Source organism: Nesoenas mayeri (genome assembly GCF_963082525.1).
Source record: "Nesoenas mayeri genome assembly, chromosome: 5".
Lineage (NCBI taxonomy): Eukaryota > Metazoa > Chordata > Aves > Columbiformes > Columbidae > Nesoenas > Nesoenas mayeri.
Window position 1 is genome coordinate 16,672,970 of NC_137548.1, and position 24,776 is coordinate 16,697,745.

At 43.8% G+C, this 24,776-nt stretch overlaps 1 protein-coding gene across 2 annotated transcripts; it reads left to right on the plus strand.

Annotated features, from left to right (window-relative positions):
- Positions 1-1,964: 1,964 nt before the first annotated feature.
- On the plus strand, positions 1,965-24,629 carry ASB2 (ankyrin repeat and SOCS box containing 2; the record flags this gene model as incomplete). Of its 2 annotated transcripts, XM_080346032.1 has the most annotated exons (9): positions 1,965-2,197; positions 3,783-3,887; positions 8,782-8,948; positions 9,606-9,761; positions 11,516-11,761; positions 14,360-14,531; positions 19,350-19,911; positions 23,429-23,582; positions 24,493-24,629. In XM_080346032.1, the coding sequence occupies 9 exons, from the start codon at positions 1,965-1,967 to the stop codon at positions 24,627-24,629; spliced, it is 1,932 nt and encodes a 643-aa protein (XP_080202158.1). The 2 variants fall into 2 exon arrangements, with proteins under 2 accessions (XP_080202158.1, XP_080202159.1); XM_080346033.1 differs by lacking the exon at positions 3,783-3,887.
- Positions 24,630-24,776: the final 147 nt, after the last annotated feature.

Below are 24,776 nucleotides of genomic sequence, written 5' to 3' on the forward strand. Positions count from 1 at the left end.
CATTGTTAAAAGTCATAATGTCAATCTGAAATCTGCTGGGCTTCCCTATACCCTTGAACTCTTCCCACTTCTTCTGGTGTATGCTTGGAGTCTGAGGTGGTTGCTAATGTGGGAGATATCACCACTTCTGAAGTGAAAAGCTTAAATCCAAGATTTTATGTTGCTTATGGCTTACTTTAAGTAACTGCAATTTCTTCAAACTGTATTAATTTTGGTTTGTCTTGGTTTTTATTATGTTTAGGGGAACAAACATGAGTGTCTCAACATGTACAGATAAGGCTTTGTTGCCATTTGGGGAGTTTCCATTTCCCCCAGGTCAGGACTGTCCCTTGGCCTTGCACACAGCAGTGAGGACTGCAGGAGCAGGGCAGTCTTCTGGCACAAGGCTTGTGTCATACTGGACCCCATTGCCATTGATGTGGGTGAGAGTCCCTGGGAAACCAGGCTGCCCTGGGCACTTAAGGAGCAGGCACAGAGCCCAGGGCTGCGGAGAGAGGGGCCATGTGTGCCGGCTTCACCATCAGTGGTGCCCAGCATGGCGGGGGCAGGTCCTGAGCAGCAGGAGGCAGAGTGGCTCTGCCAGCCCCATGTGTGGCTCTGCCAGCCCCGTGTGTGGCTCTGCCAGGGGGCCCAGGGCAACAAGGCCCATGGCTGGGCAGGGCTGTGGGGAGCTGGAGACCAGCCCTGCTGTGGGATTGCAGGGGTTGATGGTTCGAGGGTGGGGGACAGGCAGCTTTGTCACCAGCCATGCTGATGCACTCAGCCAGCCCCTTGCCTCTCTGTGCCTGGGGATGTGCCTCCACAGCATCCTTCTGCTGGCTCCTTGTCCTCCCCTGATCTATCTGCAGGCATCTTGTACCCGTTGCTTCTCGTCCCAGATTTCTCCATTATTTTACACAGTTCTCTCTCACTGGTGTGCTTATAAAAAGCAAACCTATTCCCTCTTGGCTCTCATCTTCTTAGAAGAGGCAACCTTTTCCATCTCCTCCCATGAAAAAAAGCCCTCGACTCTTGAACACTGGTAGCCAGAGTGCTCTCTGGCACCCAGATGGGCTCTTGATAGAGCATTGACCTGTTCATGGCATTGGTACTATCACTGCTGGAATTATGATAATATTTTGGATTGCCTTTGCCTTTTTTGAGTCCACACTGCGGTGATGGTTTACAGTCATTCTGTGATTGCTGAGTGTGTCCTGATGTTTCCCCCTACTCTCACTTCCAGCTCGCAACCACCAGTTTTTGTAAGAGAGTCTGACCATAAGTCTTAAAGCTCATGACCTTAAATTTTGTTCTGTAAAAAGCAAAAAAATCAGAAGCGAAACTGAGCAGTGTCATTTTGCTCTTCTAGCTGTGTGAAACAAAGAAAGCCACTTCAAAGAATAGTTTTGCATGTTGCTCAAGAGATCTCCAGATAAAGTGGAAAAAAATTACTCCACAGTGTCTTTACACTTCATGGTGGAGAATCTGCCCTTGCATAAAACCAGCAGAGAGACAAATCTCTTCCCTTAATTTTCTGCAATTAGAGCAAGACATTAAAAAAAAAAAAAAAAAAAAAAAAAAAAAGAGAGATATCTATTGGCATTTTCCTAGGCAAATTCATAAATTCATTTTAAAGTTGTATCTCTAATCTTATGGGGATTTCCTTTACCTACTTTTCTCTTGAGCTGTGGTAACCAGAATAAGTAGATAAAAACCTGCCTTGCTTGCAGCAGCTCCCTTCCCTTTTTTACATATCAGCTAAATCAGTTACTTCTATGTGATAGAAATGAGTTAGTTCATTAAGTTCACATGCAGATTTTAGCTGATAATGTTCTTTCACTGGTGAAGGATTTCTGAAGGTTTTCTGGTCAGTCTAATCAAGAGGCAGAGCTGAACAAAAGCACATGATAGTTGAGTTTCTTTCTTTCATTTTCCAGATTTTGATGATCACAATTTTCTCCTACAGGAAAGCAAAATAACATAAAATGGCTACGATGGCAGCAAATACTCAAAGACAAACAATAGGCTCCGAGGAATACAGTCTGTACAGTAGCTTGAGTGAAGACGAGCTTATAAAGATGGCCATCCAGCAGAGCTTGGGAGAGGACCCAGTGGGTCCAGCAGCTGCCCAGAAGCCGCTGGTGGGAGGTCCTGGCGAGGCGTCCCCCAGCCGCGCCAGCAGCCACAACCCGCCCTACCGCATCTACCCGTGGCAAAGGTGAGTGAGTGCCCGTCAGAGCTGCCCCAGCCCAAACACCCTGCCTGGAAAGGGCCAAACAGCTTCCCCTGCCTGGACACGTGCTTTCTAATTAGCTTTGCCAAGCGGCTGCTCTGCGAGTCTGTCATTAGCTTGAAAGCCAGAGTCTGCTATAAATCCAATGGGGTCAACAATTTACACCACTGCAACAAAATGAGAATTTGCTTGTTGTTGCCTGTTTTAAGCAACAAATAAAATAAGGGACACTGCTACATGGCCTCCTGAATGAAAGCAAGCCTGCTGAAGCCAGCAGCTCCTTTCCCCCATGGATATGCTGGATGCTGGGCTTGAGCTTCGCCAGAGAGGGAACACAGCATTTGTTAGGGGAAAACACAGGAGAGGCCAAAAACAGGCATATAAAACAGTGTGAGCTGGCTACCTTTTATATACTGCAGACTTGAAAGGATGTAGTTATTTCAGATCAGAGTCTGATCGCAATCTCACCACTCAGCTAAGAGCAGCTCCAGACAAGAAGCGTGGCAGCATCTCCCTCCCCTGTGATGCCGGGCTGTGGGTTAGAGACATCTGCTGACAGTTTCCAAACCAGACATTGTTCTCCTTTCATTTTTTAAAAGGCAGATTTCTCAATGGGGGCAGGGGGAGGAAGAGGTTACAAAGTCACCCTAAAATCAAGTAAGATAGAAAAATATCCTTCTAAACTATTTTTTTCTGTAATAAGCTGGGAGCAACTGCAGTTTTGTTCCTCCTTCTTTCTCATAACTCCACTGTCCTCTGACACCTCACTCATTATCACCTGTGACTGGTTTCCAAGGCTGGGAAACTGGGGACAATTTGATGAGCAGTAAGTGCGTTTCATAGCTATAGAATCAAGATGCTGTACAGCAGGCAGTCCTGCTCTCATCAAAGGTCATGGCTTCTCAGTGTCGTTACCGTGCCCTTGTACTGTCAGCTCTGTGGCAGGGACCCAGTGTGTGGGAGAATAAGGGCTTCCCTGGCTGTTTGGTCCTGCCTTCGTAGAAGGTCCTTTGACACCTGCTATTTTGGCAAAAGACAGTGTCTGCAGTTCTGTTCATTAACCTGCCCTGCCTTTGCCTCAGCCCAGCAGCTTTTGCCCTCTCACTGGAGGGAAAACCTTTGCAGCTTGTAGCTCCAGATCTCCAGCATTGCTGAACTCTTCTGCCACCTGCGAGAGCTGGGCTGGAAATGGAGCCGGCACCCGGGGGCCCTGGGTCCTCCTCCACCCCCACCTCTGACCTGCTCGCGTGGCACTTCGGAGGTGATGAATGTCACCTCGCCTCATGCCTGCTTCCTGTGCGGTGGTGGTAGGGTTAACCTCACTGTTGTCTTATATGGTCATTTGAATCCCCTGACGCTTCCTCAGAGGGCCAAAAATAATTTCGAGCCGAGCGAGCAGCTGAATCCAGCACAGAGCAACCCGTGGCCATCTGCTTTTATTCAAAGCCCTGACCGACAGGCTTTCTCGCTCCGTCTCTGTGGATGTGTGTCTCTGTTTCTGCCTCAACATGACCTGTTTCTCCTATTCGGAGTATTTCTCCTTATTTCATTCATGTCATCGCCACTCCAGATTGGCGGCCCAGCCGAGAGGCCATCCTCAGCCGTCCAGCTCAGGGGCAGCCTGGGGGTTCAGACGAAGGTACGACGGCAGCATGTCCAGCACATCCCAGCCCGTGTAAGTGCCTCTCTCTCCCGCTTTTCCCTGCGATCAAAACATGCCTTGCTGCCCACTCTCCCCCTCAGCCAGATCTTCTGGGTGGCGATGGTGTTTGGTGGGGGGGAAATGGTGATGTTCATCTGGAGGAGTTCATTAAATGCCTGGAGAGGTCTTGTTGATACCTGCACAGCACCCTTGCTGCATTCCCACTCTTCCTTCCAACCTCCCAGCCGCCCTGGACCATGCCCAGGCTCTTGCAGGTGACCTACCCCAAACCTCCCCTGTTCTCTTCTCCTCCTTCATCCTTGTCCATCCCTCCAGTGCATGTGCCCTGGGGACTCTGGGTCATTTGGTAGCTCTGTGGTGACAAGAACAGCAGGGAAGGGATGCCTGCATTTATTTATATAGGCTGGCTCCTCTATGAACATGGTAGATGAAGCAGGCAGGTGCTGATAGCAACTGCATTGGTATTAAGTTCATGGTTCAATGGTGGGGAAAACAAACATTTTATTGCAGTATATAAATAGGGTAAGAAAGTCCAGTCCTTCAAAGTAAGTATTTTATAAATGCTCCCAAGATGCAGTGCCTGTTCACAGCAATACCTGATTGTCCTGCCACACTGAGGAGGGCTGCTGGGGAGCCATACCACATCTTACCTGCACAAGAAGGGAACCAGCTCGACTGACTTTGATCCTCCTGGCCACATTTTGCTTTTGGCAGAGACTGTAAATAAGCTCAGGTTTACACAGTCATGGATGGGGAAAGCAGACAGGCTAGCAAGTGGTTGGAGCTCTGCCCAGGTGCCTGTGTGTAGTGGAAATGTCCGCACCATGATGGGTTTATTACAGCTTTCTCTGAGGCAGAACAGATGCATGCACCTGCTTTTATTAGATGAAGAGAGGAAAGCGTTGTAGGCAGCACTTCTCTGTGTCTTGCAGAAAACCCCTCCACCAGTCTTCCTTTTGTCCCTCACCAAGCTCTATAGTATCCCACACCCTGGCTGATCCAGGCTCTGTACCCAGCTCTCCATTGACATTGCCCTCCCTGACACATGTGGAAACTTCTTTCTGCTGAAACACAAAGCTTCCCACACCCTCATCACCTGCCAGCTCCCCTTGGCCACACAGAAATTGCATCCTCTCATTAGGTGCTCTGCACACCTTGCATGCCTCTCTCCTGCTCTGGGTGCAATGGCTGGAGGGCAGACTTTTCTGCAGCACTGAGCTCAATAGAGTTCAGTCCACAATGAAACTGGGATAAGGCTGAGAGCTAGTCCTCCTCTGCTGCCCAGTGAGAGCAAAAATGTGGCTAGGAATCCACAGAAGAGCATGATACATGGCTGTTTTATAGCCCTGGTCTCAAAGCCAGGCAGGGATGACAGTTGCCTTCACCTTCATGCTGCCTGCTTCTCACCAGGCTGCCAGGAACCGAAGGAGCTTCCTGAATCTTTTTGTGCTTCACTGAACATCTTCAGCACTCACAATTGTCTCTACTATATATCTCTTCTGCAATGAGTATTTATTTCCTTGGCTACTGGCATTTGAAATGCAGTAATTCTTTTGATTCACCTATAAGGTTAAGATTTCATCAGATTTTCAGGCTTCTTCCATAGTTCTAATACTCATCTTTTCTATAGCTGATGAAATCCAAGCTGCAGAATGTGTTGGTTTCTTATAACAGCCAACTATGAGCCAAGCAGAAAACAAGGATTTCACATGGAGATTCATTAAACTTTCTGTACTGATCTGGAATTTCCTTGGCTAAAGCACTTACAGCCTGGTCCAGCAAACCCCCTCATCTTACTGGGGAATCATTTAAGGTCAAGGACCCTGACAGAAGTTTGCTTCATTCAACATCTGAGGGCTCGAGCAGAATAGTAACTGATTCTTCACACATTTTTAACCCTACCACAGATTCTAGGTACCCACTGCTTTCACGGAGGTCTCAACAAATGCGGTTCACCTTGCGTTTGCTGCATGCCAGCCTCATGCACATAGATCTGCCATGGCCCACCTGGCACGCAGTAACTCACAGAGCACTGGTAACACTATCCTGTGCCCTAATCCTGAGGTGGAAACGAGGAGCCCCGCATGTGTAACATGAACCTTTACATAGAACAACAGATGTCTTCAGCAGCCTTGTGCCAGAGGCTGTTAAAGACCAAGATCCTCATCTCCTCCTGCTCTCTCAGCTAAACATGCCAGTTGTTGCTGTTGACTGCCTTCAACAAAATGCTCAATTTCAAATGCCTGTATAAAAATCTATTATCTACACAAAACTAGCCACTTCGGTTTTAGTCCGCAGGGTACTCTATATGGTATGGAGGTACAGCAGTGTCCCTGGGACATCAGTCCAGCAGTTAATAGAAGGTCAGGCAGTTCCTCCTGGCTGGGCTGTGGCCAGGGAGGCAGCTGCCTGCTCTAGCTGTTATCTCCTCAGGCTAAATGCCTGGCTTTGTGTCCCATATCTCTCCCCATTCCAGTGTTGCTATTTTTGTGACCCTGCTGTCTTGTGACCACTCCTTACAACTATAGAGAAGGAACAAGAGGGAACAAGTATTTTTTCACCTGGGAAATGGTATGTTTTCCTATTTCTTGGCACCTGTGTTGTGTTCACCTGCTTCTACCCCAGGCACTGAGTTTATCCTCAAAGAAGCAGTTTGGTGACTTTTTTCAGTGCTAATATCTGTGTTTATGGCACAGACTGGGTACCTCTGGGCAAGCTGAAATTAATGAAGCCTGTGTGATTTTCAGGTTGTTGATCTGTGCAGCCCCTGCAAGGCAATGAAATCCTGTGCTGCTCCTGTAACCTGCGCTACATGCAGACGTTGTACCAAGGGTCTGCTTTGTGAGGACCCCTGTGCTAGGCTGCCCGTATTTTCCTGTATCTGATCTCACTCTGTCATGGCATTGTAAACCTACTGTCATAACCAAAGTTTCTGATTGTTCCCATCGTCACTGCCCTGCATGACCTTCATCACATACTGTATTCCTTCTCTGAGACATGCACCTCCCTCCCCAGTATCTCTGCCTTCAAGGCTGCAAGATTTTAAAGTTAGTTCAAACCAAAAACTCTCCTATGTTTTCAGCATTCTCTTGTTCTCAGTCTCTGAAAAAATATAGCTCATGTTCATTTATTGCAAGTCTCCATTAGAACTGAAAAAAATGCTTCTTCCCTTGTGGTGTTTGCTGTCCTGGAGCTCAGCCATGCGGTGGCTGACTTCTCCCAGCACAGCTCAGCAGAGCAGGAGGAGGTGCTAGCACTGGAAGGCACAGCACAGGGCTGCCCACCGCAGGCGAGGATCCTGCCTGCATGGGCTGCAGGGTACCAGCTCCTGCTGTGCAGCCGGCAGCCTCAGCCAGGCTGGAAGAAGGGGGACAGGCCCTTCTGCGGGCACTGCTGGGCCGTGGTACCATGTATGGTGACTGTCAGGCAGCGCTGGGACTCCAGCAGAGCGGGAAGTCCCACAGAAGCTCTCGCTGTGGCTCTGCAGCAGAACCGGTGTGCCCAGGTCAGCCCTGCTCTGCAATTGCTCTTGCAGAGCTCAGGGACATGGGTTGCTGCCCAGACTGGGCAGAATGCCTCCTTGGCAAAGGGAAGGCTTGTCAGGACGAAGCTCGCTTGCAGGCTGCTCATTTTGTCCCACTTCTAGGTGTCATGGAGCACACTTAGTAGATTTTCACAGTGAGTGCCTTCTTGAAAGCTTCAGAATGCAATAGCATTAAAAAAGGTGACTTCCATGTTACTTTTCTTTTCACTGCTAAAAACTGAAATACTACTTTAACACTTTGCAGTGACCCTACACATTTCAATGACGTTTTACTCCTAAGAGGCTTTAAAATATTCTCTCCCAAATATTTTTTCATTCCTTTTACTGTTTGTTCCTAGAAGTTACTTGACCCTATATAGCCTTACAGTGGTTTGCTGTGTTCAAATGGACCATACTACAAACCACTTCACAGCTTAGCACCAGGTCCCAGTCAGGGTTCCAGAGGCCCCTGACTGCTGCTGTTGCTTGGGAATTGCTAACTTGGCTAGGAGCTTTGCAAGAGTGGACTTGTTGACAAAGCTAATGGGTTTGCTCCCAAGCAGCCTTCTAAACACCAGATTTTAAGAAGTATCTAGCACCTAACAAGTCTTATAGGGACACCAAAGACATATATTTGAAGGTCTATGGTGTCTGAAGTGGCTATCATTTCTGAAAATTTGAGTACTCAGTGCTGAAATAACAGCTGGGGTTCTCTGGGGCATGGTCACAAAGGGTAGCCCAGAATTTCATTTGGATGGGTGGATACTTTTTTTTTAATCCCTGGCTGAAAAAGGAGAGCCCAGACCACCACTGTAGTGTTCACATGATCTAACGAGGGCTCACCCCTCTTCATGACTGGTCCAGCTAACTCCTGAAAACAGGCTTGCATAAGAGAAATAGGAGGTATCTTTAAAACACAAGAACAAGATTAATGGAGATTAATTTCTGCTCAAGGGCTAAGCCACCTCCAAATCAAAGTTTAAAGTTTCTTCAGGAATGGACAGGGGTAATTCTCTTCAAAGCTGATCTTGTTTAAAAGATCTTAAATGGAAACACCACATGGGAGGGTGATGTAATTATCACAACTATGGATGCTCATGGCAGGGTGCAGAGCACAGCTAGAGCTGGTCTCCCCGAACTCTATATATTTAATATATAAATGTTTTTGTCAGAGATTAGTCACATCTACACTTTCCTTACACTCAAAGCAAAGAGATCAGCACCTCCAGCCAGTGGTTCTTCTGCTGCAAATGACCAAATTAGAGAAGACAAATTTTATGCCTACAGGCTCTGTAGCAAGACACCTTAGGGCCACAAATATTTAATACAATATTTTCTCGCTAATGAAGGAAACAGTAATCAGGTTTTAATCTTGTTTTAAAGAGAACTTGACCCCGTAGTGGCAGCAATCAAGGATGGAGATGAAAAAGCAGTATGTAACATGATGAAATCAGGAAAAGACCTCTCTAAACCTAATAAGGACGGCTGGATACCCCTCCATGAAGCTGCGTACTATGGCCAAGTGGGTTGCCTGAGCCTGCTGCAAAAAGGTCAGTGAAATTAAAACTAATTCATTACAAAAGGGAGAAGAAGAATACAAATAAACTAAAAAGCAGGATTAGCAGCAGCCCAGTCCTTGCCTGGAACTGTATGTGAAGTATTTTTTCAAGCTGACTGTATATTAATTTCACCTTCTCTTTGAGAATAGGTTTCCAGACTGAAGCCTCTGAAAGTTAGGATCTTCAGGAGAAAATTGTATCTTGAGGAATTTTGCCAAGCCAGGATTTCTCACAGTAAAGGCTTGTAGCTGAGCTCTCAGCTGTTGTGAACTGCTTGGCTGCCGTAGCTGACAGCAATTGCCCCAGGTCCCACCAGCTGGAGATCCAGTCCAGCGCTTCTTTGTTGGTGCTCAAAGGTGGTTAACTACCATAGTTTTCATTCAAGCTAGTACTGAAGAGCAGTTACTCAGCAGCTTTCAGTATTACTAGTGATAGCTGAACATTTTAATCTAAATTGCTACTGATTTACACACTTAATCTGAGGCATAGTGATTTTATAGTATATTCTTATTTGCTCATGGAAAAGGAAAATAAATAAATAATGAAAACTCACCTCAGACTCCAAGGATTTTGAAAGGTGACGGTGCTGCAGATATTTGTGTACTTACTACATGCCATAATGACTTTGGGCTTGCCATTTACTCACAGCATACCCTGGCACAATCGACCAGCGCACACTCAATGAGGAGACAGCTCTCTACTTGGCCACCAGCCGTGGCAACTTGGATTGCCTGCTCACCCTGCTGCAGGCTGGGGCAGAGCCCGACATCTCCAACAAGGCCAGAGAAACACCGCTCTACAAAGGTGAGTGGCTGTGTTTCCAGGGATGCTGAGCTCTTCTGGCACCACTGAGACAGAGCTGCAGGTGCTTTTGCAGGAATCTGGACAGTACAGGAATATGTATGCTTTTGTAAACAGCAGGACTTAAGTAGCTGTTAGAGGTGGGGGTACAGTACCGGTAGACATGCCAGTGATTCATATGTTGTGTGGGCCAGGCCAGGCCAGGCTATGTGCTATGGGAGATGCATAAGGTTATAAACAATTCAATGAGATAGATAAAGTGTTTAACGTGGACAAATGATTTTGCTGCTAGTCAGAGAGAATTATTCAGTAGAACAGCATTACATTCATGATATCACAAAGATTCAATGGAGGTGATCTCTCACACTTCATGTCTCTTCCTCTTTTATTGACTGCTCCTGTCACGACTATTTTTAGCACTCTAAACCAGTAAAGAGCTCATATCACTGATTTTAACAGGAATCTTGCCTCCAACTTTGGATGCCTGACATTAGAGCTGCTTAGTTTAAAACATCTTCCTTTTAAAATTCTGGCTTATAGTCAGCTGGAGGAAAGCTGTTCAAATGTACATTAAACACACAATAGTCATAGAAGTAGTACTCATAGTAACAATAACAATAACATTAATATGAAAACTCCCTTTAGCCAGAGAAAACCTATTATTAAGCATGTGCTAGTGTTGATGCAAAAATCTTCTGGTCTATCCTCCAGCAAAAAAGGAGGGAAAATCTATCATAACAAATTATTCATCCCTAGTAGAGATGCCAGTTAGACTCTGCAGATCTATACATATGTAATCACAGCAGTGCCTAATCAGATAGATGCTTTCAGTATCCGTGAGTGACAGCTATATTTGGTAGAGGAAGCAATGGCAATGATGTCCCAAGGACAGAATCAAAACCAAAAGGCAGGGTCTCTGTGAGAAGACAACACTATTATTTCAAGGAAAAAAACAATTGGTGTGGAATGTGCTGGTCTTTCTGCACATTGTACAAAAAGCACTAATTGGTGGTTGTAAAAGTGACTGCTTATTCTAGATACCTTTGGTTTGGGGTCCACACTGAAAAAATATGTAGGAAGCCTCATGATTTGGGATTCAAAAACCAGTGGAACAAATTGGTAGAATAAAAATTAACGAAATACTATTGATTATCAAGAAAATGCATTTAGCTCAGAATGATCCTGAACTATACATTTCTGCAGGCCAAGAGAGTGTTACCGACTCACATATATGATTGTTTTCTAAGGATCCTTTTCTGCCCACTGTTTGTTTGAGCTTTTTTTTTTTTCCCTGTCTGTATAGAGCTTTATCTGCAGTGCAGGGCAGTAAGATACAGAGTCAGTTTGCACTGAATTTTGAAAGAAAGTCTTCAGGTCATGTGATTTCTGTAACACATTTGTCCTTCATAAATTATCCCCTGTGCCTTGCAACCTCCCTGTGTCACTGCGAGGTCCAGTCGGTACAAATGTGCTGGTCTGGATTCGCCTCAGTACCAGGCTTGGCACAAGTGCTGCACAGAACTCTTAGCCTCCCTTAGGTCCTGGCTCAAGACTGAATTCACTGCACATCATTTATGAGCTCCACATAGTCTCATTTGGCAACAGCCTTGGCCCTCACATTGACGTAGGTTCATCTTTGATCTTATTCACTATGGTCTAGTTGCATTATATTGCTTTCTGCTACATGGAACGGGTACCACAACACCCAGAATCTTTTCAGAAAACCATCCTAATCACTTCCCTTTTTCCCAAAACAGCCTGTGAGCGCAAGAATGCAGAGGCTGCAAGACTCCTGGTACAGTACAATGCTGATACCAACCATCGTTGCAATCGAGGATGGACTGCTCTCCATGAGGCTGTCTCCCGAAATGACCTGGAGATCATGGATATCCTGGTGAAAGGGGGTGCCAAGATTGAGTCTGCAAATACCTATGGGATCACTTCTTTATTTGTGGCAGCTGAGAGTGGGCAGTTGGAAGCTTTGAGATACCTGGCAAAATGTGGTGAGTACAGATGAGCTGTCACATGCTTTTAGTCATTTAATTCTTAATTTTTCGAAGCTCTCATTAATTCTGAATAGCTCGTTTTTTCTGGAGACAAGGCCTAGCCTGCAGAAGTGCTGAAAACACTTTTGCTCCAGATGGCTGAATTGTGTAGGGTCTTCGAGACAGCATGGTCTAGATAAACGTGCTGCTTCATCATTCATTTGTGGCCACCTACTTTGGGAAATAATATGGTGCTAATTGCATTACCTGACAGCTTTTGAAACCCATATTGCTGCAAACATGTAGCCTAAAATCCATAAAAGACAACTGTAGGTGATAATACATGGCAGAAGTTGAACATTAGCCAACCCCATCTGCTCACAAACATGTGCAGTGATGGGCAAGGTTAGTTCCCCTCTGCTAACGAATTCTGCTGAAAATAAAGTACTGTTGTATAGTTAACGGATATACATTAAGGAGAAGCGGACTTGCTCTCCCTCACGTGTATGTGTTCAAACACATACACAGAGTGAATCTTTTACTGCTCCACTCATGTAAAACAGTTTTACGATAAGCACAGCATACTTTACTACTATTTGGAGGCATATTTTATTTTCAATGTGGGCTAATATCTTCAGTGTAGGCAAGAACTGGGTCCTGCATTTGTGGAACAAGAGCTAAACAGTGACGAAGATAAGAAGAACTTCTGAAGCCATTAATATAGTCAAGAAAGACATGACAGTTGGGGAACAAAAAATGTGTTCTGCTGTCCAGATAGCATTGTCAATTCAGTTTTATATGACCAGTTATTCCATCATACTGCCTACAATATTAGAAGCTAAGCCAGAATGTGATTTGTGTTTCAACTTAGATAGATATTAGGATTTTCTTAAAGTTCAATTTTGAGAAAAATATACAGGAGACAATCTAATAAAACTGTCCAATATTTTCAGGCCCTGAAAATCTCCTCTGAGAATCCCAGGGATGATATCATGGCATTGTTTATGATGAGCAACCTTCATCATAAAAAGGATTTCTTTTTAATTTCATTTTCATTAGGAACATAGTCCTGTGTTATGTTTTGTCACTGCAATTCTCCTGATGTTTCCAGCTACAACATCTTCAAAAGGCCAAACACAACACAGATGTTTCAGTTTGGGGTGCCAGCACAGGGAAATGTTCTCTTTGGCAGGGAGTTTTCATGATCAAACGGGAGACTGATTGGCTTCTTTATTGGGTTTTAGAAGCAAAACTCCAGCGAACTGTCATTCCCATTTAGAGTACACATAGAGCAGCCTTGCTGAAGACACCATGGTACAGTATATTACAGTCAAAGCCCAGGCTTTGAGACCTTAAGTATCTAGCACAGAAAAAGCTAAATTCCAAATTGTTCGTGGCCAAAAAGTATTAAGTCTTGGTTTATTCTTGCATGTGGTTTGTTAAGTCAAGCACATACCCAAGCTCAAGAAAAAAATGCCCCAAATAATCTAGTAGTTCATTAATAATACTTATCTTTTCTTGATAAAACTTACCATTTGGAGCCCAACCTGGACCCTTGTGAAACTAAGAGATATGGCCACAGGTATTGAGTTTTGACATAAAATATCAACTGACTAAGGCATGCCCAAATAAAAGCTAATTAAAGTTGTTACTCTGTACTATGCTGATGTCATATTATAGACTCCTATTTTAGTCTGGATATGCACTAGTATTAAAAGATAGTATAAATGTATTTAAAGTGTGAATATAGAGAGTATAAATATATATAAATACAAATAAATGTGTATAATAAATACATAGTAATAGAATTTTGGAGAGCACCTATTTTGATCATCTGGTCCAAATTCCTGCTCAAGAATAGTGTATATACATAGTGTAAACACATAAATACTAATGGAATTATTGTGTCCAAAGAAAAGGCCATGCTATATAAAGAACGTCACATTTTAAAGTTTTTGCCTTTGAGATACAGCTGAATGGAGCCTGGATTTAGGACTAGGAACTACTGGCTGCCACCCATGTTAAACTCTTCCTCCTAAAATTCAGATCATATTAAAACAAGTGGAGATCTATGATATAGCTGTATATAACTGAAATGACTATATCACTTTTTCATTTTGCTCTGATGTGACCTCATTTGCATATCCTTCCAGCATATTTTGTAGCTCCAGTGTCATGGAGATGTATATCATAGAATCATAGAATCACAGAACGTTACAGATTGGAAGGGATCTCAAAAGATCATCTAGTCCAATCCCCCTGCTGGAGCAGGAACACCTAGATGAAGTTACACAGGAAGGTGTCCAAGCGGGTTTTGAATGTCTCCAGAGTAGAAGACTCCACAGCCTCCCTGGGCAGCCTGTTCAGTGCTCTGTCACCCTTACTGAGAAGAAGTTTCTTCTCAAGTTTAAGTGGAACCTCTTATGTTCCAGCTTAAACCCATTACCCCTTGTCCTACTATTGTTTGTCACCGAGAAGAGCCTGGCTCCATCCTCGTGACACTCACCCTTTGTATATTTGTAAACATTAATAAGGTCACCCCTTATGTTCATTAAAAGTATGTTGTTTCCATCTGATTTAACTTTTTGGTGCTACAATTTTTTTTTTCCTTCTTAGGTGCTGATATAAATACTCAAGCCAGTGATAATGCCTCTGCTCTTTATGAAGCCTGTAAAAATGGACACATATCTATTGTGGAGTTTCTTTTGTCCCAGGGAGCAGATGCTAACAAAGCCAATAAGGATGGACTGTTGCCTCTGCACATAGCAGCCAAAAAAGGGATTTGCGAGTAAGTTTTAGTTCATTTCATAGTTTTGTCTTTTAGACAAGAATCCAAAGTGCTTATAAAAAGGGGAATGTAACATCCCAGACCTAATTCTGAGCATTCTGAGCAAGGGAGCTGCCAGCTGAGAACTGGGCTTTCTGCTTGCAGAGCTCAGGTTGAAAACTGTCGGCAGGTTGGGATGGGATGAGAAGGCTGGGATGGGATGGGAAGGGTGGGATGGGATGGAGCAAGCAGGAATGTGAGGTGCAAGATCCCTTTAGCTTTGCTAAGATATCACGTATTACAGATAAATAACCTCATTTATCTTTGAAGTGGATTAAACTGAGTTCCACAAAATATGCTTGAGATAGAATAAAAAAGCATCTGCACGTGGGGAATAGGGGATTAGTCCTCAATAGCCATCGCAGCATAGTTTGCAATCACTTTCCTACATGACCTCATTGTGATTCTGCACAAGCAGAACACGCTGCATTCACCTCTGGTGTGTTCAGGTTTTATTTACAATAATTCAGATGCTGACAGCAGGAAGAAGTTAAGTGAATTCTAGGGCATTAGTGAGACTGTTGCTAGAATATGGTGTCCAGTTCTGGTATCCTCCCTTTTAGAAACCTTTCAGGAAACTTGAAAGGCTTCAGAAAAGAAGTACAAGATTTACTCACGGTCTGCAAAATATACTTTATTAGTGAGTGATTAAATGAGTCTTAAATGTAATAGACATGGATAAAACGATCCAGTGGTTCGTTTCTGAAATGAAAGGTGTTTGGGATAGAGCTGAGCACATTTTTAAAACAGTGGGAAAGTAACTAACAGAAAAAATAACCAGGAATTGGGTAGATTTGCCTGTCCTCACTGAAGTAGAGGTGTTTATAGGAGGAGGAGAAAATATACAGCCTATGATAAAGGATATAAATTTAGAAGATGCTGTCTAGGGATAGGATTGTTGCACTGTCATGTAAATAGTGTTTACCTAGTTCTTTCAAGACTTGGAAGATTGCAGCATTCTTCTGAGCCTGAACTCCTTAGCATTCTCTTCTGATCCAAGGAGAACTTTTAGCTCTTGCCTTTAACTCCTGGCTGCTGGAAGGGTGAGTGGCCCACAGCTATTTTTGCAAAACGCAGTCATATCTTGCAGTGACAGACCTTTTTGATGACTCTAGTGGACCCTTCTGGCCATCACAGTTTCTATCAAAATCCTTTCAGCAATAGTCAAAGGAGACAATACAAACAACTGCAAAGACACTTTCTGGATAGTAAACCTATATTTGCAAACAACTGCTAGAGCATATTCTTATATGTTTCACGATGTCTGAGGAATTAAGACTTTGACAGAACTACACCTTACCATAGCATCTTTTAGGAAGTGTTTAGGTCTCCTTGGGAATCCTGATTAAGCTTCTCAAATCACTTTGATAGACCTGAGGATATTAATTTTCTGTAGAGCAGGCCTGCTTCTTTGTGCAAGCTGTGTATTCTACAGGGCAGCTCAGTGTGAATTTCTGCTATGGGTTTGTACACTTACAGCATGTATATGAATACCCTGCATAGACAAATGCAGGCATGATTCAAAATTTTCTCCAGGTTTTGAGTCACAAAGACATTTTATTGAAAACAAACATGTTTTAGATGAGAAATGTGCCAGAGACAGAACCCAGCTCCAGGTGCTTACTTTCAAAAAAGTTCATCTGAAAGCACAGTAAATTGGTCTGAATCCAGTTTGCATATAGAGCCTGGACCGGCTGTCTGAATCTTTTCATTCCCCCTATAGTTCCACACCCTGATCTGAAAATTAATTTATATGGAAACTCTGCAACCAGAGTCCATCCCAACTTTATGAAAGAAAAGGCCTGAATCAGACCTCACATCTATTATTCCAAACAATCAGCAGCATAAGTAAGACCAGAATTCAGTCCAAACTCTAGGTTCCTTCACTTGTAAAAGACTGTGCACAAATTTTTGTGCACAACTGCTACAAACTAAGTGCAAAAAAAAAGAAAAAAGAAAAATGTCTTCTCTTATAAATATTTATTTAAATGACAAAGCTTTAGCCCAATTGGCTGATCATCCTTAATTCCTTTGGTATTCAGTAAAATAACACCCTTCACAGTGACCTCTCTTTGTATTCCTGCAGATTTAATACGTAATTCTGCAGGAATTCCACACTTCAAATTTTTGCCAGAGCACAAAGGCTCCCTACCATCAAAAAACTAAGAACGTGATCCCAAGGCTCAACTGTCAACTCTTGTTGCGTGGTGTTTGTTTATTTTAAATGACACCTTGTCAATACTGACCTGACATTCATAAGGGTGATCTCATCAGCTGTAGGACAACTGCAAGCAGTCATTTAACTCCTTCCCCCTCAGAACTGAGATGCTGAGAAGGGAAGACTTTGTGAAGCGTGGGCAGATTTATTAAATAAATGCAAGTCAATAAACTCTTGGCACACTCATACTAAAGATGCTCTGCTTCCTCCTCCATATAATTTCTAACAAATAGAAATCACAGAAGCAAGTGTCAGGGATGAGGGGGAGCTCAGCACTATTTCAAAACTGTGCATGAAGCTCAGCCCTGTGACAGACATGGGATGTGGTCTGGCTTGTCTGGCCTTGGCTGCCTTCACTTGAGCTGCCTTCTCCCTCTAGACAGACAGGAGAGACTGTAGACGTAGAGGCACCCTAAGACTGAACCAGCCCACTTTGGAGGATGAGGAAGAGAGACAGGTTCAAGCTGCAAAATTAAACTCTGGTGCAAATTTTATGGTTCCTGCTTTTGCTCCCAAAATAAGTCTGGGGTACAGGTCTGGGAGACTGCAGCATTTGGAGCCAGAGCCTCAATGTGGCATCCATGCAGCGAGGCTCAGGTTCCCCTTGCAGACAGAAATGACGCAGTGCCTCTAACTCAGATGTGAAATGCTGGCTGAAGCAGATGAGGCTGGAGGCAAAGAACAAAACAGACTCTTAAATCTTCAAAACAGTTGATCATGGGATGACTAATGCTGGCACTTGACATGGTGTCCTCACAGTGCTCTGTGCCCTTTTCGTTATTATGGCTCTTACAGAACATTTGCTAATGGTGGGAAGTTGCCAGCTCACCAGCACCCAAACCTCCTGCTCCCTCGTGAGTGTCACAGCGCTGGAAGGTTAGTGAGGCTACTTGGAGAAAAAAAAAAAATAACAAGCCTAATTTCCCAAGATATTTACATAATTTTAAAAGCCTTTTTGATTAAAAATGAGATGTAGAAGTAACCTGGAGACATCAACAGTCCATCATGTAAATAGGAACATAATCCTTCAACTCTTATATCAGCTCCTGGGAGGGTTGCAGGCTCAGTCTTTCACGGGATCATTCAGTGCATCCCAGACAAAGGTTTTCCTGAGACTAGTGCTTATATTTGGTTTAGTTCATTATGTAAATATATGTTTGAGGGCCCAGTGTTGTGACCAGCCATGGCAGTCAAGCTGAAGATATGCAGTATTTTAAAGGAAAAGCAGTATGTGGTAGGAAACTGAGCTTTGCATATTCGTGTGTTAGAAGAGCTGTTGGCTGCTAAATAGAGGATTCTGCACGGGAGGAAGAAGAGGACAAGAAGGTGTGCTTAGCTTGCTGGCTTCCCCAAGTTCATTTTTTAGATATATAGGACATCTCCAGAGACAGCAGGCAGACTCAGGTTGAATGGTCCCTAGTCTCTTTCTGGAAGTAGCTTAAGGTAACTTTTCTGCATTTACAGAATCAACCTAGTGCTTTAGCTAAACCGCCCAACTTCATGAGCATGAAATGAGGGTTTAACCCATGGGGCTGGTAATACAGTTCCAATGACACCTATGGAGACATAAAAGTGGTCACGGATTTGCAACTGTGGGGCTCCTCTACATCCTATATTTTAACTTCACATTATGTAATGAAAGCAGCTTAATTTATGTTGCTGTGTTTAAGGACACATCACACTTTCCAATAGCAATCCCTATTTGTTCCAGTTTAGGACTTGTCTGTATGTTTTTTCTCCCTGGGCTAAAGCATAGGAACCAGCCTGGAAAATATTATTTCTTTTTCTCCCCTTTCCTAATTGTCCTTTTGGCTCTTCATGATCTGGGATGGAAGTTGATAGTCCCATGGATTTGCCACCACCAACAGCCACACAATGAGGTCCTCCAGGATGGGGATCAATCCAGCGTAATAACTGGAAACTAAATATGCATTTTATCCTAGCTCAGTCCTTGTAGAGAGAGGTTTGGTTTCAATGTCCTTTCTGGTCTCAAGCTTCTTGCTGTGGCTGTGACCCAGGAGACATACTAATGCCTTGTTCTGGTGCCCTTCTCTGCTGAGCAATAAAGCAATCCTAATGGAGGTGGGGAGATACAGCCTCTCTGATGACACCTCAGGCCAGAGGCCATGTGCCTGTTCCTCCATTTCTACCCATAGCATGACAATGAAGGTACAGAATGTCTGGGAGATCCTGGCTGAGTGTCTGCCATTTGTACTCTGTCAGCTAAAAGAGTTACAACAGGGTAGGTGATGTGCCAGCACGTCACCTCTTCCATCATAACTGCCCCTGTAGGTGCCATTACACCACAGAAACTGGATTATAATTTCAAAAAGTCTTGTTCCTCCATGAAAGAGGGAGTCACACATCTCAGATTTTTGACAAGGTAGAAGCACAGGGAGTTATTGACAGGTTTCAAGTTCATACTTTGGTTTCTCTCAGAGACTGTTGATCCTGTGCCTGAGTTAGCTCTCTCTTCTGGTTACAACCATATAGCTGTGATTTGCTGGATAGTTGTAGATCCCCTAGAGCTCACTGCTGTTCACTGACTATTCACTTGGCAGGATTGTCTCCATGCTGATCCCTGTGACCAGCCGCACCCGTGTCAAGCGCAGCGGCATCAGCCCTCTACATTTGGCGGCCGAACGCAACAATGATGACATCTTGGAAGAGTTGATCGATGCTGGCTATGATGTCAATAGCACCCTCTCTGACGAGCGGTCCTGCCTTTACGAGGACAGACGCACCACCCCCCTCTATTTTGCTGTTTTTAACAACAACATCTATGCCACAGAACTTCTGCTGCAAGCTGGAGCCAACCCCAATGTTGACCTCATCAACCCATTACTCATCTCTATCCGTCATGGCTGCCTGAAGACCATGAAACTGCTCCTTGACCATGGAGCAAACATTGACGCCTATATATCAAGCCATCCCACTGCATTTCCAGCTACCATCATGTTTTCGATGAAGTACCTTTCCGTGCTGAAGTATCTCCTTGATCTGGGCTGTGATGCAGGTTCCTGTTTTGAATGTCAGTATGGAAATGGCCCACACCCTGCATTAAATTACAGACGGGACAGATTTAATGATCCTCAGCTGTCCAAGCAGCCAACTGTAGTACAGGTAAGCAATGTCTGGTCTACCTACAGTACTTCTGAGGACATCTCCTACCCATGTATCTTGATAACTTTAATGTATTTGTTTCTTCCAACTTTCCTGTGAGAGGAAATGCCTTTATTCCTACTTTATTTAAAGAAAAAAAAAGGTTCAACAAAATCTATGAATGTTTCAAGTCCGTGTTCAATGACAGCAGGAGAGCAGGCAACAGCCGCTGTGGTCCTTGCCTGAATTTGCAGTGAATTAGAGCCATCTTGACAACCTTGCCGTTAGATCGACAATATTCTTTTCCTCTGGACCTGAGGTGCCAGGAGTGAAGCATGTTTTCTTGACAGGCAGTGTGATATGGATGGTAGCATATGGGTAGTAGAAACCTACTTGTTTTATTTGCCCTGCAAGATTTGTTTTGTCTGATCAAGAGTTTAAGCTCCTAGTTAAATTAAACTTGTCTAGTGCTTCACTTTGTGAGGGTAAACTAATGAATGTAAATAGTTGCAATTTCTGAGTCTCCTGGATAAGGAGCTCTAGAGAGGGGCTTCGACATGCAACACAACAAAGAAATCTCAGCACAGAAGTCTTTCTATTTTGCAAAGAACCAGGGAAGAAATAAATTGGCTTCTATCTAGTTTAAGGGTAGATTTGAGGGATTCAGAAGAAAGTGTCATTTAGCCCAAAGAGACGATCACCAATAAATGCTTCATGGTGAAAAGAATAAAAGAAAACATCACAAGATCCTAGGAAATCTTGATCTTTTTATCAGTCCTGTCTTCCAGAAGACTTTACTCTCCAGTAACATGTCTGGGAAACAAACAAACAAAAAGAAATCTTAAAAAAAGGATTGTAAGTGTCCATGAAAATAACCTCTTATCCCAAACAGAGCTGTCTTTTTCTTGAGAGGGTTGTCACACCAAAATTGCTCCAGGACACCACATTTTTTCAAAGAAAAATTAATAAAATATATCATCACTAGTTCTTGAACCATGATATAGTAGCATGTAGCGTGAGCAGAGGGTTGGAATTTCAAGGCAAGGAGAGAGGGTTTGTCTGTAGCCCTCTATGATACTCTAGCCACTCAAAACCAGTTCTGTTTCATTAAGTTTATGTTTCATTTAAGTACCTTATTTCCCTCTGGATCTCACCTATAGCTATCTTTAGTTCCTAACAAAATATTAGATCACTCGCAGAGTCATGACCTCGAAGGTCAGATCACATGAGGCAGACATAGCCAAAGTTGTGTAAAATTATATCTGTGCCTAGAGAGAGACCACTGAGGGACAAATGCATATAGATAAAAAGCAATCCCTTCCCTCTGATATAATTTTAAATTTTCTTCTTACTGCTGGGAATTTGGCTAACAAAAGTAGGTCTTATATGGTGCAGCTTCATGATATAGGTGTGGTATGGTTTGTATTCTGAAATACAGAGGATCTTATGAAGCTGTAGCCTTCTCCATGCAAAATACGTGCATTTTTAATTTTCTTGTATAAAATTACATAAGGATAATAAATCTAGATGATTACTCTTTATACAGTAAAGAGTATGAGCTACTGCAAGTGGATTCGAAAAATGTGTAACTATAAATCATTACTGTTGCTACTAAATGAGTGTGTCCTGGATAAAGCGAATGTAGAAAAATGGTTGCTATCTCATTTCATATTTGCAGAACTGCAGTGTCAAAACCGTGCACACGGGGAGTGAAGTATCCTACTGCCGCAAGAGGGCATTCAGGGCCCTGCTGAGACTGCGAGCCATGGCCCAGTCCCAGAGTCACTTTGTCCCTGAGTCAATGCATTGCCTGTAGTTGCAGGTTTGCATTGTTTTGCTTCATTTTGCTGTGCCTTTTTTCCTCCAACATGTTTTGGAACATTTTTTATTCCAGAAAATGTTTTTGAAGGCTGAGCTTTGAAATAGGGAAGACATAAAAAGGCAGGCAAGGTCTGTAGCAGAGACAAGAAGAGAAGAGCAGTAAGATTCCATGTTTTATTGCCCTACGCATGTGTCCTCATTTAAATTCGAGCAAAGTGGCATTACGGCTTGGAGGTGGTAGTGCAGATCCCCAGTTCGCACGTCCCATGGGTAACTGCATGAAAATTACATATGCACTGTAGAATCACAGCCAGCTATACTGAACTTACTGAAATGAACTTCCTATAAGCGGTCCAGGTAGGGAACTGTGGGTTGCCTGTTGGGATCCTCCCAACATTACTGTATCTAATTTTCTTGGGAAACATTACATGGTGATACTCACTGGAAAAAAAAAATAAATAAAAATAAATTTAAAAAGTCAGAAGAGTAGTAAACACCTCTGTAAATGTTCTCACCTTGAATAAAATGACCTTAAAATTTTATGCAGCTCTAGTGTTTCCTAGGTGAGCTAATATAATTTTACTTCTGAATGAGAGTATCCACACAAGAGTTTAATGCGTTTTGAGTTAGGGCTTATGCATGTATAATCAAATGTGATCTAGTTAGAGGAGCTTAAACTGAAAGAGATTTAAGCTGGTGCATTTCTTTCCTGTTTGGTATGGGCTTGGTGGGTGCCTGCAGACAGTCTCAGTGACTAAGCTGATGGATGGTACTTAAATCACCATTATTCAGTTGGGTTCAGCCATGTGCCTGACTTCTTATCCGCACAGCGTGATTTAATTCATCTTAAATTTTCTGACTGCTCACATGCAGATAAGTCCATAGAGATCTTCATCATATGCGGCACCCTAACAGAGATAGATGAAGCTGTCTGGTGTAATATACATATTTAGATTAAAGAGGGAAGACAAGTCACTACTTTTTTGAAATGAGACTGCTTAAAGTCAGGTCCTTAAGTCTGTTCTTCAGTATCACCATAAGCAGCCCTCCATGCAACGGCTCTGATTTGCTTGATCCAGGGCTGAGTAAGGAAGATGCTTCTGTGTTAGGCCCAGGATTGTTCTCCTATGGGCAATAAAACTGCCTGGCATTCATCTCTGCTGAGATTTCTCCAGACTTGTTTTTAGTGAGGTTTTTGTTCCCTAAAAGCTGCAGATACCAGTGGGTTCACCAGAAGTAGGACGTGCTGCACTCCGCCAAATCTCCCTTTTTCCCTAAGCCTTCTCTGTGCACAGCTGCCTCACAGAGCCCCTCCCAAGAAGGGAAAGGGACCCAGCACAATTTGCCACAGCACCCTGGGCTGCATGAATCTTTCAGCAGCTCCCTCACTTGCTTGGGGCAAAGCTGTGAGCACTCCTCTGACCTCCCATTTCTGTGGATTAGACCCTGTAAACAATTCAGCATTCTTTCCATGCTCCAGAGCTAGGATAACACCAGGGTCTTGTGTCCTCCTGTGGTTGCAAACAGGGGATTCTGTCCTCAGTTGCAAAGAAAAAAAGAGGCTTTAGTTGAAGTTTTCTGAGGAGAAACTGGTAATTGCTCTCACAGATTGTAGAAGGGTGGGACCACCAACACAGTGGGGTCTGTTGCTATCATTGCAGTTTCCACTGGTGTATTCATGTCCCACTGACTGTAGTCAACCTGTTTTTCCTTTAAGTTTTGTGAAATGGTGTCTACTCCAGAGATGAGTCGCTGGGCTGGGCCAATCATTGATGTTCTCCTGGATTATGTGGGTAACGTGCAGCTCTGTTCCCGGCTCAAGGAGCATATTGACAGCTATGAGGACTGGGCTGTCATTAAAGAAAAAGCAGGTATGGTCACCCAGGAGAGAATCTGGTACAAATAGTCCCACTATTGGATTCAAAACCTCAGTCAGCATCTTGTCTTAGTATTTATCCCTTAAATTTGATAGAATTTCCCTGCTGAGACTTAATTACATTTTGGACCAGATATGAGGCACTAGAAATGGCTGGGGTGTCATTGACTCTTGTGATGGTAAATGCACATCAGCTGTGGATCTGACCCAATGGGAATGAGCATTGCCAGCACAGGAAAACCCATTTGGCTGCACCTGGGATGCAGTCAGACAGGGCAGGCAGGCAGCATGACCATCTCCACAGCATCCCAGCAGACACCAGTGGCCTTTAAAGCCTTTACTATTATTCTGCTCTCCTAAACATCCTTTCCCTCAGGATCCAAATTTTTCATAGACATTATCAGAATTAGTTTTCTGGCACCATACTGAATTTGGTAAATATTACCTTTATTTTCAGTGGGAAGACTGAGTAGACTCATAGAATCATAGAATAGTTTGGGTTGGAAAGGACCTTCAAAGGTCATTTAGTCCAACCCCCGTGCAATGAGCAGGAACATCTTCAACTAGATCAGGTTGCTCAGAACCCTGTCCAGCCTGGCCTTGAATCTTTCCAGGGATGGGGCAAGTAATATCTTTCTGGGCAACCTGAGTACTGTGAAGTGGTTTGTTTAAATCCTCTTAGAAAGCCCATTGCTCAGGCTGAGATGGGATGTGGCACCCCATCCTCCAGCCTCACTTCCTTCCCTATGAATAGATGAGCTGCCAGACACATCATCACTCCGTTACAGAAAAGCCCCTTTTTTTCATTCCCCTTCCCATTTTCCTCTTACCACTGAGCCAAGCCAAGCTGTCCCTCTCAAGTTTAAACCTGTTATGCTCATGTTTCTGACTTGCTTGTCTTTCAGAGCCTCCACGACCTCTTTCCCACCTATGCCGCATCAAGGTACGAAGCCTTGTTGGAAGAAACCGCATTAAACTCCTCGACACTTTGCCTCTCCCAGACAGACTGATTCGATACCTACAGCACGATTACACACAGTGACCCCAGGCACACTGGACACACAGCAGCTTCCTGGCATGGCACGCAGTGTCATCAGCATGGCAAGGGCAAACCTCTGCATGGTAGGGAGGAATCGCTGCTGGCTTGGTCAAGCACCCTCCAGTGACTAATCTAAGAGAAATATGGAGA